The sequence below is a fragment of the Anguilla rostrata genome, chromosome 1 (assembly GCF_018555375.3).
Source record: "Anguilla rostrata isolate EN2019 chromosome 1, ASM1855537v3, whole genome shotgun sequence".
NCBI classification, from domain to species: Eukaryota; Metazoa; Chordata; class Actinopteri; order Anguilliformes; family Anguillidae; genus Anguilla; species Anguilla rostrata.
Genome location: NC_057933.1, coordinates 15,738,686 through 15,754,332, shown reverse-complemented (window position 1 = coordinate 15,754,332; position 15,647 = coordinate 15,738,686). Strand labels below are relative to the sequence as shown.

The 15,647-nt window shown below is 50.0% G+C and overlaps 1 protein-coding gene across 5 annotated transcripts in view; it reads right to left on the bottom strand.

The window, feature by feature from the left end:
- cdc42bpb (CDC42 binding protein kinase beta (DMPK-like)) overlaps window positions 1-15,647 on the bottom strand; it is a 66,550-nt gene that overhangs the window by 30,095 nt on the left and 20,808 nt on the right. For all 5 annotated transcript variants that reach the window (XM_064325034.1, XM_064324999.1, XM_064325017.1 and 2 more), the window contains exons 2-6: window positions 13,229-13,320; window positions 6,799-6,882; window positions 5,214-5,309; window positions 3,812-3,960; window positions 2,750-2,843 (exon numbers count right to left, since the gene is read on the bottom strand). In XM_064325034.1, coding sequence (XP_064181104.1) covers window positions 2,750-2,843; window positions 3,812-3,960; window positions 5,214-5,309; window positions 6,799-6,882; window positions 13,229-13,320 — 515 coding nt within the window. The remainder of the gene's footprint in view (window positions 1-2,749; window positions 2,844-3,811; window positions 3,961-5,213; window positions 5,310-6,798; window positions 6,883-13,228; window positions 13,321-15,647) is intronic.

The window sequence follows — 15,647 nt, the reverse complement described above, 5'->3', positions numbered from 1 at the left end:
AGCTAGCTGCCTAGCCAGCCAGCAACAAATATCAAATTTCATCATCATCATAATCATCATTAAGTGAATAGGACAGTTGCTCCATTAAAAAAACAGGCTCAAAAAAGTCTCTACCCATCCAACCATAAAACTGAGGCAAACAGAATGAGCAGTCATTCATCCCTCATGAAGACGCACGGCCATTCATTCCCTTTAGTTATCTCCCTCAGTTCGCACCATCTTGGGAAAGGCACACAGGTGTTGATGCAGTCTTTGCGCGTGCTCTGTCTAATTGTCTTTTATTACTTTGGACCAGCGGTGACAAATTCCTTTTCTGCGGCTCAGATGCCGAGGATGCCGGTGGGTCTGTCCGCCACTGTGACCACTACAGAACACCAGCGGCAGCTAATTTGAGAGCCTGCGGGCTGGTCTTTAAATATGTCACTCGCAATGATGTCATCTGGCTTAAAAACAATGTTTCAGTATAAACAGGGTATTTTTAGAGGACATAAATGTGGCCAGATGCGGTAGATGTAATATTTTAAAGCGGAGGTTCGTAATCCTAGTCCTGGAGAACAACAGGGTCAGATGGTTTTTGTTTTCACCTTAAAATCAACAAACAATAGTCTCATGAAACCAAGTGAAGCTGACTGTGGTCTCCTTTAACTGATAAATGAAGGACCCAGTAACAATGAAAATCTGCATGTCCCATGGCTGACACTGACCATGGTTGAGGAGCCCTGATTCAAATATAATTACAGCACTAAAATGGCTTGTCTTTTGGCTACAAGCGCAGCACTTTTCCTCAACAATACCCTGACCACACTGACAAAACCCCCTAAGCTACTGAGTGCACAACAGGCACAACAAGCGTGACACAGACAGGGAAGGGTTCTGTCACCAGCTGCGCAGGCAATGCAGTCCTTCTACACAATGACTGCGCAGCTCAGCTCTATTGAATGTAGGGCACCATACAACATTAAACCACCCCCCCCCCCCCCCGACAGTTCTGCAGAGCCTTTGATGTCCACATTATATTAGTACAACAGAGAATGCTGTTCCCTTCCATGCAGATTACAGTCATTAAATTATGAATGGGATTCCAAACATATGCTATAAAAAATGTGCCTTCGAGTGCTGTTCATCAGCCAGGACAAGCTGAGAAAGGACGTGATCACAGAATCCTACACTGTTATTGCGATGAGTAAGAAAATGATACGGTCAATTTAATTCAATTAAAAGCATTACGCTGACAATTTCCAGGCGCCGACTATGACGAGGTCAGTGCTTCTTAAACTGCGATGCTCAAATTCAATTACGAATCCTTCGCCAAAAAGCGCAACCGATGTTGACACGCAGCCTTGGAAATAGAGCAGCGCAGTAGGATGACTATATCCACGCCCAGAGCATTTTACTCCAGCAGTTCCTCCCATTGCAAGGTCCGGGGTGTAGCTCCTGGGAGACGGCCGCTCCGTCACTCTCCTGGGAAGTCCCAGCAGGTAGGAACGGGCTGTTTGTGTGGTCGGGGTGCTAAATCAGGGAAAGGTCGGGGTTGACAGCTAGTACCGCTCAAGTGTGGGCGGCCGAGGCCCGGGTCAGCCAGGAGACAATGCCCGAGCTCCGACACGCTCCCCTCTCGCCCTCGTAAAAACGGCCCCGAAATCAGGGCCTGAATACAAATTCACGCACTTCATCAAGGGGACAGCTTTATCCTCCTCTCTAGCTAACCGGTTTAAATTTTTTTTTTTTTTGCCTTGGCAAGACATCCTTTTAAAATTCAAGCCACTGGATGAACAAAAATAAAGACTGCTGCAGGGTTTGTGGTGACGTTCGCCACCAGAAAATCCTTCCAAAGTTCGCAGAGAAAGATCAAGAACAGCACACCCTCCCATATGTCAAATAAACTCAGGCAGCTCCGGCACGGAGTGGGGAAACTCTCATGAAATAGAGCTCTAAACCACAGCTTTTCCCATCAGCCCTTGTTATAATCTTTACTTCCTGCCGTGGTGTAACACAGTCATAAACCCCATAACAATACCCCCTTTAAAGCCCTGCATCGGCCCGAAGGGTCAAGACCTGCAATGTGCCGTGGTCACATGACTCTCTTGTGCCTCTCCTGCCCTTTCACATCAGGAGGAAGTCTCCAGTCTCCGCTTTGTGTTGTCATGTTCTCAAGGTTCAAAGCAAATACGAGTACAACTGTAACTGACACGGTACAGGTGCTGTGAACAGCACAGACCTCTAACGTGTCACAGCTGGACATTACTACATAGTTTGGTTGTAACACTTAATTATTTTAGCATTTGGAGCCCATCTGTGGTCCAAATGTGAACGTGGACCATCATGAACTCCTCAGCATGAAAATCAGCTCTCTGTACTGGGCTCAGTGTAAATGCCCTGCTGGCTCGGCCCGTATCTCTAACTGACCAGCTACACATTCTAAAGAGGGAGGCGACTTTCACCCACTCCATTCCACACTATCAGTCCTCCCTGCTGACTCACAGCTGCTTACAACAACAACTGCCTTATACATTAATGATGTGCAGGTCTAATGGAGCGGACTCAAACTGAGCCTGGACTTTCTCACTGTCACAGAAATGAAAGAAATAACTGCTTTTACTTGTATGGGGTTTATACACGATGGAATAGTGTCATATCTGAAACTCTTGTCTACTTGGGTTTTTGTAAACAGAGCTAAAGGCTCCAGTTTGCCAGTCGTCAAAGGTGAACTCTTCCCGCCCTCTCACAGTGGAACCCCGGAGATACTTACTGTTCCATCGTCCATCATCTTCAGACAGGACCCAAAGTCAGCCAGGCGGATGTGGCCGTTCATGTCCAGCAAAACGTTGTCTGGCTTGATGTCTCTGAAAGCAGACAGACACCAGCCCATCAGCAAATGAACACACTCTTTAAGAGAAACCAAAATTACAAATAAACCTTAACTCGCAGTTCCAGGGTTGGTTATTTTCACAGGAATGTGAACCTCGGGAGTTGTCACTGAGCAGCGTTATACCATCACTGTACGCATGCCGCAGCACCTATCAGTTATCATGAAGAGGAACTCTGACCTACTTTTCAAAAAACATCTCTGAACCGCGCAGAACTAACTAGCTGCACGATCGCTAGCCTGCCGCTCCTTTTATTTTTTGTTGGAGAAAAAGCAGGCCCCGCCATCTCTCCCCCTGCCCACGACCCGCGCCGGGAGGGACAGATTCCACACCGGCCGGGCCCGCGCTCGGACAGCCCGCCATTGTTGTGCTCTCCCGTCCTCACACACCCCGGTTAGGGGGGGGGTCAGTAGGGGAGGGTGTCCTGGCTGGAGGCCACACACATTCCCTTCAGTACAGTACCGCTGGCACAGTGCACAGCGACAGGGCGGAAACAAACACGCCACGCTACAGGAGCTGGAGCCGGACCCAGGCAGAGGGACCTGCTGCACCACATTCAGCCATTACACACAAACCAGCTCTAACAGCTAGAGAGGAGGGGTGTCATTATCCTCGGGGGTGACTGCATGTTGTCTTTGAGCATGCTCAGTCTGCCCCTGAGCCGGCGTGCGACAATATGGCGGGGGGGGCAGTAAGCTGGCTGCTCTTCCTGCGGCTTCAGGATGTGCTTCCTTCCGCTCTCCGCAGGTAGGAGGAAGTGAGGATCATCTGGTTTACACAGATGCCAAGGACAACTCTTCCACTGTAAGTGCTTCAAGGAAGAGGCCTCTGTGACCTCGTCAACCCCTCTGCTATCATGACAACATCCGTCACCAGACCCTAATTTAGCCTACACACCCCACCCCCCCAAACCACAACTCAGACTCCTCTGTAGAGCGCCTCACCTGTGCACATAGTGTTGTTGATGGATGGAATGGATGGCCAGAACCATCTCTGCCACATAGAACTTTGCCATGTCTTCCGGAAGCCTGTCTTCAAACTTGCTGAGCAACGTCAGCAGGTCCCCTCCAACATAGTAGTCCATAACTAGGTACTGCAAAAGAAAACAGAGAATAATACATTTCCAGTCTAAAAAACATTTAAACAAAGCACCTATTCATTTTCAAATGATTTGCATCTGTGACGATATTAAGACTTCATTATCAAAGTGTAATCATATTTTTACACTACAGCTGGTTGAGGCAATACCCTTAAAGGCAAACAAAAGTGGAGCACCAGTGAACATTTTTTTCCAAAGAGAAAATGTGCTCAGAAGCTGAAAAACTTAGGAGCACACTAATGCACCCCAATTAGAGGTGTGCCTAAATTATTTTTCTAGTTAGCGGTTTCTAGCATGGTTATAATTGGATACCGAATGTAGACAAAAAGCGTTTCAGCTGGACAGTCTGACAGCCCTGGCGGAGGACAACTTGGGAGATTTTTGGGACACAAATGACATGACCAAAGCCATCCATCACATAAGCATCTGAGCATGACAGAGAGAAGGCTGCAGTCACTGTGGCAGTGGTGTTAATACTTAATTGCTGGACAGGACACAGCAGTCATGGGTCCGAGCTGCCCTGGAGCGCAGTGACAGAACAGAGGAAGCTCTATTATTAGCCGGTGTTCCCCTATAGGAACTGGACACACCCCCAATAATAACGCCACCCAGGAACATAAGCCCCCATCACAGGCACCTTGTGGACCAGAAACACAGGGCACAAGGTCATCTCCACACACCATCCCCCCGCCACAGAATAGGGGGGGAAGCGGGGGGGTAGGATAGTCTAATTCTGCTGAACTCTCAGATACAGTATTGTAATTTACTGTGGAGCCAGCACACAGTAAACATTGCTGGACTGTGTTTTAGTGTGAGGGAAAGCTAGAAACAAAAACTTCAATCTGAAGACACGAAGCTGAAAAGGCATTAGCGTAGCCTCGCCATTTATCAGGAAGGGCTCCCTGTCACAACAAGCTGGGACTGCCCGCCATGACAGTGAACAGCAAGACCAGTTTTCAGAACTGTACAATAATCAGTCTCAATAAAGACTGAGGAAAAAAAAGCCAAGGGATAGTCTTTCTGGCTTTGTGGTCAAGTCAATGCGTGGTTGCAGAAATTAAAATGATAAATTCATAGGACTGAGCAGACCAAACACTTTTATTGTTATGCAGTATCAGATTTTCTTCTTAAGTAAGACAAATGATGTCACATGACTAAGCAGAGGGATGTCCAACCTGGGCACTGTAAAATAAGGATGAGAGCTGAACATTACGGAAGGGCAGCGGTCACTGCGCCCCGGCCCTTACCAGGAAGTTGTCGTCCTGGAAGGCGTAGTGCAGCGTGGTGATCCACTGGCAGTCCCCGTTCACCAGAACGTTCCTCTCCTCCCGAAAGCAGGCCGTCTGGAGGGGAACAGCAGCGGGTCACGTCACATGCACACACGGGTGTGCGCGCGCTCTCGAACAGCGCCGTCGCTACGCGTCCGCCGGGTCTCCTCAACCGCGTTTCCACCGCCTCTCGCTTTCCTGACCCGTCACCCACGTCACCCGCCACCGCAGGCCCGAGGAGCCCATTATCGCCGATCAGATCAAGCGAAGACGCAAACCCTGGTGGCAGGGAGGGTGACTCCCACCCCCACATCATGCAAACCAGTCGCACACATAGAAAAGGTCCAGTGTTAACCTCTTTGAGAGTACTGTGACACTTTCGGTACACTTGCCAGATACCATGCCTGAGAACAGCTCACATGGAGTGGTATTTATTCATACATACTGCAGTGTGTATTTTTCAGCAGTAAATTCATACGTGGAGACCCTTGCTCAAAGTTAATCTGCACCCTTCTGTTTATAAGCTCAGTTCCACATCCACTGCTCTGCGCGTCCGCCCTCGCCTCATCCCGAAAACTGGCTTTAGTTAACTCTCCATCCAGACCCCCTATACGCTTAATCCACCACTGCATTAGCTGTGTTAGAGCACCCACCAACACACACATAGAAGTATAGCCCACCACTCGATCACCGTCATCCCTTAACTGATAACACGAAAAGCTGGATCGCATTATTCAGCTGCAATATACAGAGGCGAGCAGATCAAAAACAGTGACGGGATGACTAACGCTGGAGCGGCTCTGAGTTGTGCAACGGCAACGCTGGAGGATTGAGGGATTAATGATCAACTCGCTGTTGACAAAAGGTCTCCTGACATTGCGGTGGCGCAGCACTGGATGCCTGCGAGCGCCTGTCACACCGACAGCCCTGACTGCGGGGAAACTAGGTCGAGTCGAGGAAAATAAAATAAGAACTTCCGTCTCTGGCAAGGGGTTTTACCAGTGCACAGCAGCACAGCTACAGAGTCATAGACTCATGTACGAACATCACATCTTACCTTAAAACAAAGGTTCAATATAAAATATAAAGGTAAATATTCAGAAACATTTGAAATTTGATCTTAAGACTTTCATTCATATGACTGTTTTTGCTTTAATGCAAGTACCATTCCGAGATTTATATTTGCTGTTTATTACCCCCATAAAGCACTTATGTGCAAATGTACCACTTCGGCTGAATGGAAAATAAGCATATACTAAAACAGAAAATATGATTCATATTCACAATGTGTTTAACTGCATCAATCATGTACTTAGTTAAATTTAAATAGACATTCATAGCATAACCATATAATATAATGTTTTCTGAAACCCTGGGGCTAAACCACATGACCGCGATAATGACCAGCGTAAAAAAAAACATTCTACAAGCAGCCGAATGTGGGCCTAGGAACCCAGGCAGGCAGAGGGAGAAAGAAAATATTATAATATTATTTCTCCCTCTGCCTGGTTGGGTTCCTATTCTGCTTATCAGCTACAGGACGGGGGTAATCTCACTCCCTTACTTCAGCTCTCTTCAGCATCTCCCATTTGTTCAGGATCTTCATAGCATACACTCGTTCTGTGTTTTTCATTTTCACCACGGCAACCTAAAAAGGAAAGAAAGGGAGGAGGGGGAGGGGAGGAAGAAGCGAAAGGCTCAGGTCACATGATGCATAAATGATCAGTGGCCTGCCATTTCAGGGCTTTAGATTAAGATGCAAAGGATTTGAGCTTCATTTTATTTTTATCCCAGCTTATTTCAGCCTCGTTTCCTCTGGTTCGTGTGTGTTTTTTTTTCTCAATGGTTCTCTAAAGACCACTGACAATGGCTGGCCAATAAGAGGATCCAGAGAGATGTAGTATTCATCATGTGCTAACACAGCTAATAAATCTCTGCTGAACTAAAAGCACCAGGGTCAATGTCATGCAAATTACACTTTTACTGCTAAATTGCCCACAGCAATAACTTTTACAAACAACTTTTCAGTGACAGAGCAATAGCTCTCTTCATTGTGTAAGAGAAGTAGTATTATGACAGAAACTGCACTGTGACTCATGGAAATACAGGAGGGGGATCACAGTCTAAGGACAGAGCCAGAGGAGGAGGGGCTAAAGCTCCCACAACAGTCAACAGCTCCGCCCCCCCCCCCCCCGTCCCGTGCACAGGGCCCACACCCGTGAAGGGTTGATTTCAGTTTGCTCAGACTGACACACCTAGAGAGAGACGAGGCCGTCTGAGTTCTGCCTGTTCTGAGCTCGTCATAAGGACCGAGGGCAGGGGTCTCTTAGCCTCTCAAGCTCACAGAACTACAGTCCCATTTCTCCATCGTCATATCCACAATCACTGCACACAGCTTCCATTACCGTGAAAATGGGCAAACCCTTCCACTACAAACAGAATACATGACAGACAACCTTACTGCCCGGCACTCACAGCAAAAGAATGGACACATGGCTACCACGTTATCACCAACAGTGAAAGCCAGTGAACCCAGAACCCAAAAATGTGAAAAGAATCCTTATGACCACAAAAGGCCAGGGACTTGACCAGCCACCACCAAGGCAGACCGATTAGGCACAGGGAGGAGTTCTCCGGGACTCTGCGGTGTTTCCACTAACTCACGCGAGACTGCTTTTGCGTGAGGCTTGGAGACCAAGTGGCTTTTGTCATCTTTACGACTCTGAAATTGCTGGAGGCGGCCGGTGCGGGGTTAAGGACCCCATTCAAACGCAGTGCTGAGGGGCCCAGCTGTGCAGGGAGGAATCCTCAGCAGAAGAGCACAGCCTCGCACAAACTGCCCACTCCTCACCGGGTCCATCCAGCCAGGGACACAACCATCCCACACAGCACGGGTTCGATAGGACAGACAGAGGCCTGGTACTGTGAGAGGATCAGTCCTCAGCCACCTATCCCCATTGGCCAGTTCCCCCGGCTCTGCTCTCCCAAATGCCCGTGTTACCTGCATCCCAGCAGCTGGCTGTAATGCTCTGAGAACAACGTCCATTTAGGTGATGTCATCCGACTCTCATCACCAGCAGGCACCTCTTCTTTTAAGTGGTAGCAGCTATCAGCTCATGTCACCGCTGAATAATGATTCTGAGTGCACTTTCCTTAATCTGTTTGAGTCTAGCTGGGGTTTGTGGAGGGCCAGAGTGTCTCTACTGTCACTGGACATTAAGGCACCCCCCCATTGCCTGACTTACTGCTCAACAGGAGACTGCATTAACACTCTACTTTGTGGCATTCCTACTCATTAAGGTTCAGTTTCAATCAGCAGGAGATTCTACAGAAAACCGGTCACCAGTCTGTTAGTCAACTATTAACATACCAGGCGTGCCATGAGTGCTGGCAAAGCCAGCCAAAGTAGGCCTGTTTGCCCTTAGCACAATAACACAGCTATAAAAAGTCTAATAATACTCATTCTGACTCCTAGCCAAGCAGAACAGTCATGTGCATATTAAAATGATAGTTGACACAAGAAAGTTAAACATTTCTTCATGTACACTCAATCTTTAACATTATTTTATGAAGGTTAAAACAATGAAAGTACTAGCATTAGGGTTTCAGCCCACAACATACACCACTGAAGCACAGCACACTTGTTGAGTGATATCACCTATTAGTTAAGGACTGCTACTAGGGTTTAGGGTCAGTTCACCTGAAAAAACGGGCCAGAGTCAGCAGCAACACAGCATCAGGCTTCAGACTTGAAGATGTTACGCAATCAGGCTCTTCATCCGTGCATGAAGAAACACGCTCACAAGCATGCGTAAAATCAACTATCAGTGCAGTACCTCCCCACACCAGATAACTGACCTCATTACAAAAACAAGCTGAACGCTGCTTCTGCTGTGAATCACTTTTTTTTCCCCCTCTCTTTTTCCTCCTTTCCTTTTTTAGACACAGACCAAGACGGGGTCAGCCCGTCCTGGTTCTCAGCCCAGAGCCAGTCAGAGGGGTCCGTCAGAGGCCCGAAGCGCCAGGAGACACCGCTCACGTGTTCCAGCAGCGCACACGGGGTCAAAGGGCACATCCACCAGAGCCATACAAGCCAATGCCATCCGTGCGCTGTGTTCAAATGGGGCTGTTTAACATTCAGAGGAAGGCTAGCGTTCAGCAAGCGAGAGAGCAGCGTTAGCAGTGAAGTGCCTGGGCACGTAAAGCGGCAGGGTTACATCTGGAGTAAACAGTCAGAAAGGCACACTGTCGAATTCATAAAATCTGAAAACGGCGCACGAAGAGGACAAGAAAACAGACATCAAATACGCATAATAAAAAACAAGCATTGAGCAACTGGGGAATTTCAACCGAAACATGACAGGCTTTTATCTCTTGCACGGTTGAGTCGAAAACAACACAGCAGTTGAACATCCATGAAAAGTGCTTAAATTCAGAGGCCAATACGAGCGCTGGTAAACTCTGCATGACAGGGCGCAGCGCAGAATCTGGCTCAGCGCTTCATGCGCAATAAAGCACGCGGGACAATGCAGTTCCCCATCCGCCAACAAAACGAGCCGGGTCAGGAAAGCCACTATCGGCCACTCCGTACAAACACCGCCGGGGGGGAAGTGAGCGGCGTTGTGTTAAACTCGAACCCGCAGCCCCCGCTCGGTTCGGCCGGAGCGCTGGGAGAGCGGATTCACGGCGCGCTGGAACGGATACCGGCCAGCGTAGGTAAGAAAGGGCGTAATAAATTACACGGGGTGTTTTTCTGTGTGGAAGGGCAAGGGCAGGAGGAAGCAGTGCGGCATGCTGGACTCTGCACAATGTCAGGATGTGGATCTGGAGCGGCGGAGCGGCGGCCTGGGCCTGGGACCGGGCCCTCCGCAGAGCCGGCGCGGCCCACAGGAGGGCCGTAAGGAAGCCCGCCTCTCAGGGCCTGAGGGGGGGAGGGGGGAAGGAACTGAGACCCCAACCGAACCCCTAAATCAGTCAGCCCCCTCCCCCGCTCAGAGAGGACCCCCGTGCACCCCCTAACCCGGGCTGTGTGAGGAGAGCCTGGGCATCGCACTGGCTCAGTACACCCGGCGTTCAGCTTCGCTGTGTTCAAAAGTGCCACACACCAACACTGGCGTTCAGCTCTGCTGTGTTCAGAAGTGCCATACACCAACACTGGCGTTCAGCTCTGCTGTGTTCAGAAGTGCCACACACTAACGCTGGCGTTCAGCTCTGCTGTGTACAGAAGTGCCACACACCAACACTGGTGTTCAGCTCTGCTGTGTTCAGAAGTGCCAACACCAAAGGCTTCAGCTCGCTGTGCAAGTATACAGCTCTATCCGCTGTTCAGAGTGCCACAACAGCTGGTCATCTCTGCTGTGTACAGAAGTGCCACAAATCAACACCGGAGTTCAGCTCTGCTGTGTTCTGAAGTGGCACACACCAACACCGGCGTCCAGCTTTGCTGTGCTCGGTGTAGCGGGAGGGGGTCCAAACGCGCCACGCCTCGTCCACGAGGGTTGGCGGCATTTCCGACTCCACGCAACAATAAGACACAACGCTCCTCTGTCCCCCTTCCTCTCCCGCCTTCCTGCTCCGCATGCTTTCAGCAGGAAGACAACATCAGTCACAAACAGGATATTTGGACTGAGCGCTTATCTGGGATATTTATCCTGTAACCCAAAGCCACAGGAACTCAGAGGGGGTGGAGCCGACGGGCTCAGCGCACACAGCCTACTCCCGAATCAGATGGGCGGGACCAGGAGGAAACCCAACCCCAAGAATAAAAAATAAAAAGGCTATAAAAAATAAAAATGTGCAGGCCCCTTTCACCTACAAAATGGTTTCTTCCATTTAGTGAGCGAACAGGCCTGATTAAGATGTTTCTAAATCAAATATTATATTTTTTATTGTGTTTTTCACACATGCTCAAATACTCCAGTGGCATTTAAGTTAGGAATTTCTATCTAAAAATCTATTTATGCACATAATTGGAATAAAATATGAAAATAAAGCAGAGTGAATTATAAACAAACTGATTGAATGATGTGTACAGTAGCTTCCACTGTCAAGGGCACAAACTGCACAGCTCTGTTTTTCACAGCAAAGTCTCAGCCAAACCACACAATGAGTGGAACTTAAAAATAACTTTCCCCACTGTTGTCACAGAGTGGTGTTTTTTTCACCCGTCTAAAAGAAACATATGACAGGGCAAGGTTCTCCCTTGCGTATGAGAACCCACATCATCTGTGAAGGGAAATACAATTCTGTCATTTCCCTCTCAAGTACAATATCCCTTTCCTGCACCTGGAAGAAGTGCTGTATGTCTCCCCTCTGCCACCCTCACCCAAATCCATAACTATAGTGCTTTGCCGTAGTGCCCACAAGGGGCAGCACTACAGGGCTCTCAGTGATGAGGACGACATACACCCCTCGAGTTCCCCCAACAGATCAGCTACCAGAAAGCACAACAAAACCCAGAAAACTGGAGCTACCAAAATCAACAGAGAAGCTTCAATGCTTCGAGAAGAACCTGGAAAGAGCACATCCAGTCCTAAGAGTGTCAGTGTCATTTACACAGGTGTGCTTGTGCACCCACAAACTTGAAGACTGAAATCAACACCTAGCGCTTATCTGGCATACCCATGCAGTGGGGCCACAGACAGCTCTGTGGTATTACCATGGTAATCCCTCAGGCCTGCACCCTGCTCCCCTCTGATTCTGTAAGCCCCAGTCAACAGCCAGCCAACCTGTGCCCTCTCTTAGCCAATCAGCTGTCAGCCACACAGCTCCAACAATGATCTGGTGCGCCCTCTCAAGAAGGCAGATGATGCTACAACAGAGCTGTCGCCGGAAGAATGAAAGGCACCTTACTACAGACCCCAGGCACCGGGCCGGTCGCTGAGAGGAGATAATGTAGTGGAAACCCTGAAGAACCCACTCTAGCACTGGTGAGACCAAGTCAATTCTGTCCTGCTGCTGTGGACTGCAAGACAGTCGGCTATAGGCATAGACTGGACTCAAGCCCGCAAGGTCTAATCTGAAGGACCTGGTCTTTGCTCAAGGTGGGAGACTTTTATAGACAGGGCCACTCATCGAGAGCACCACTTTAAAAACAAGATGAAACACGAAACGCGGCTCAAGAAAAGTACTGCCAAGCACAATGTGTCTTTTTCCAGAGAGGCTACGAGGCAGAGGCTTGTACAAACACTTTCTGGGCCAACTCTGAAAGATTCAATTGCTTAACCTTTGCTGTGGACACTTCAGATGTGCCATGAGAGGACTTTTGCAATCCGTTATGTAGAAAAATATAACAACACCCTACCAACTGGGAGACCTGTCACTTGCATACAAATCACAGGAAGTGCAACAGGACTGAAACCAGGCCGAGAGAGGGAGGGAGAGTGACAGAGAGAGAGAGAGAAAGAGGGAGAGTGTTGGCACTCGGAAGAAGAAAAGGAGAGTTGTGGCTGAGGAATGGGGCACTATAATGAGAACTGACAATGTGGGATGACGAGAAAGCAAAGAAACGAGGGATTGAGGAAGAGATGGATGAAGGGATATCTTTTCATCCCACTCTAGAAAGCCGGGCTTGCGAGCTGCATTCCTTACACTTCGATAGACGTTCTGCAGGGGGAGGCAACACACTGTTCATTAACGCAGAGGTGAATGTGCACAAGGCGGCATTAAACCCAACACGCACACTAAGGCTGTCAGGTGTGCATTCCAGGAGAGACTGGTACACTGTGGAGGCTGACTGGGCGTGGCCATGTGAGGAGTGGGCGGGGCTCCGGGACTGACAGCGCTGCCAGTGCTCATTTCTGCCATGTGAAGCACCCAGGAGTACTGATAAGGCCCGAGGGACTGGTGCAATGCCCCCACTCAAGCGGGCCGCCTGTGGTTGTGTGTAAGGTGACAGGGGCTTGAACTTGACTTTTGGTATATAACGGTCAGGCTGTGAAGGACTGCTGACCTGGTCACGGGCCACACAGTGCTGCCTCTCAGCGAGCTCTTACCTCTCCAAACGCTCCCCGCCCGATCACCTTGAGCATCTCAAAGTCGTCTCTGTGCAGGCGCATCTCCTTCACCGTGGTGGTGAACGGCTTCACTGTATGCAGGAGAGAGAGAGAGAGGGGGGAAAGAGAGAGAGAGAGAGAATGTGAGGGGGGAGAGAGAGAGAAATGGCTTAACCTCTGTCCGCAGACAGGATGCAGTAGCATGAAACCAGAATATCTTGTTTCTCTGCAGTACCTCGCATATGCTGCGCAGATCTATTTTGGGTCAGATGACTTATTGGTGCAGAGAAAGGGAAAAAGCCAGGCGACACATCAAGGACGCGTCATGGTACAACAAAATCGCTTACAAGCAACATTTGAACTTTTGCCATCTCATCAAACCGAGGGTCCGCACTAGTTTATATAAGGCCGTGTCAGAAAGAAATGAGTTACATACAGGTGTTCAGGTCACACTCCCATAATTTTGCTCCCTTTATGAGACCCAAAATTAGACCTGTACACCACTATACAGTAAAATCTAGATGATAAGTTTCCCCCTCTGACAAAACAGGTTAAAAAAAGGGAGTCGCTCAGCTTGGTTCAGCTGAACTGTAAAAACACTGTGCCCTCATCCCCGTGTCCCAGACCCACATATCCTGTAAACCCCGCCACCCGGCCCCCGGCCCCCGGCCCCCGGCCCCCCCGGCTCAGGTGAGAGGCCCGTGGGGGGCGCGGTGGGTGGGGGCTGGCAGACGCTCAGCAGGCAGCCTGTGCGTGAGCAGAGCCCTGTGCTTTACCATATGAGGGCATGCAGACTGCGCGGGGCCCTGCGCTACGCGGGGCGTTTATCACAGGGCAGGTTTACTTTAAACACCGGCCCCGCGCTCGCACGCAGGCACAGCGCGCCTGCCGCCCCGTCCCCGCCGAAAAGAGAAAAACTAAACGGAAGAGAGGCGCTTCCGAATAAACAGCTCGTCTCGGGTGCTGGCTACTAAAACATCTCGCCCGGGCCCCACGCAACGTCCGTGCGTCAGCTGACGGGCTCAGGCTCTTCCAACGGGCTGTGCCTGAACGCCCCGTGTTCAGCAGCACTATCTCTGAGCTTAATCTGGCCTGGGCCAGGAGCCAGGGGTGTGCACCGCAAACACTGCCTGTACCGGCCCCACACATAAAGCAAGAGGCTTCATCAGCCACCCGTTCTGACTCGCCATAGATGCTTGTCTGAGTTCTCCCTGTGAACATAGGGGCGGGCGGCGGGCGGGCGCTGGGCCCGGCTGGAGTGAGGCGTGAGGGGCCGCGCTGTAAAGCGAGGAAGAGCAGGGAATCGTCAGGCAGGGACCACACACGAATAACACAAACACCGCGCCGACCCCCTCGCGGGGGCCTCCGCCCACACCGCAGCTATCCCCGAGGAGCTAAGTCCCGCCCAGCGCAGCCACGTCCCGCAATGCGCCGCCCTCGCGTCCGTCACTCAGCGCTGACCAATCGCACGGAAGCGCGCAGAATGCAGGCAGTGCAGCTTGTGAGAGTCAGGTGGTGCCTCGCACCAGGAAACAAAAACTGCGTGGCACCAAGTTCTCTGGACAGTGGGCTTCAAAAGCTCCGGTAAGAGTAATACTGGCATATTACTGAGAGAATACACAGTGACTCCTTTAAAAATAACCCCAGTTTTTTGCCTGGAAAATTCAAGGTGTCATGGTTACAGATGTCCTGACAGGAGGCTTGGGAATGACTTAATCTGCGAAAGCACAGAGGGGGAGTGAACGCCCAGGCAGGCTAAAGGAAGAGCTTCCCCTTCAGATAAAAGTGTGTTCACGTTACACAGTTAAAGCCACAATCACAGCGCAGTCCCGTGGGAGCAAGAGGTGTTATCAGTAAGCCTCTGTATCAATGGGCCGAGATGCCGAGGGGTCAGGGGTCACCCTGTGGATTACGAACCTCTTGTTTCTACCTCAGATTGGGATGTAGCAGGGGGCCAGAGCTCCCAGAGGCGCCCGTGGTCACGGAGCGGGGGATGGGGAGGGAGGGAGGGAGGGAGGGAGGGAGGTGGGTGCAGGGCCACACATAGAGCAGCTCACCACCTGCCACAGCCACAACACACCAACAGTGCTCCTCTACACACTTAACGTCATCTGGATAGGTCGATAAAACCAAGCTGTGGGCAAATCAAACCACCGACTAACCACTTAACCAATGTCCCAGAGTTTAAAGCCGGGATTCAAAGTGAGGCTCAAGAAAATTTGTCTGAATTTGCTCTTTTAGCTCTAGCCCTGCCCATCAGCCTGACTTATGGTACCAGCTATTATGGTACGGGCTAAACATTTAGTACACTATCGCCTGCTGTAAGCTGTAGTGGCACGCTATGTCCCCAGGGAAGATTTTTTTTGTTACATAATCATAATTCATCCCTTCCAACATGCAATGTGATAGCGAAGAAAAA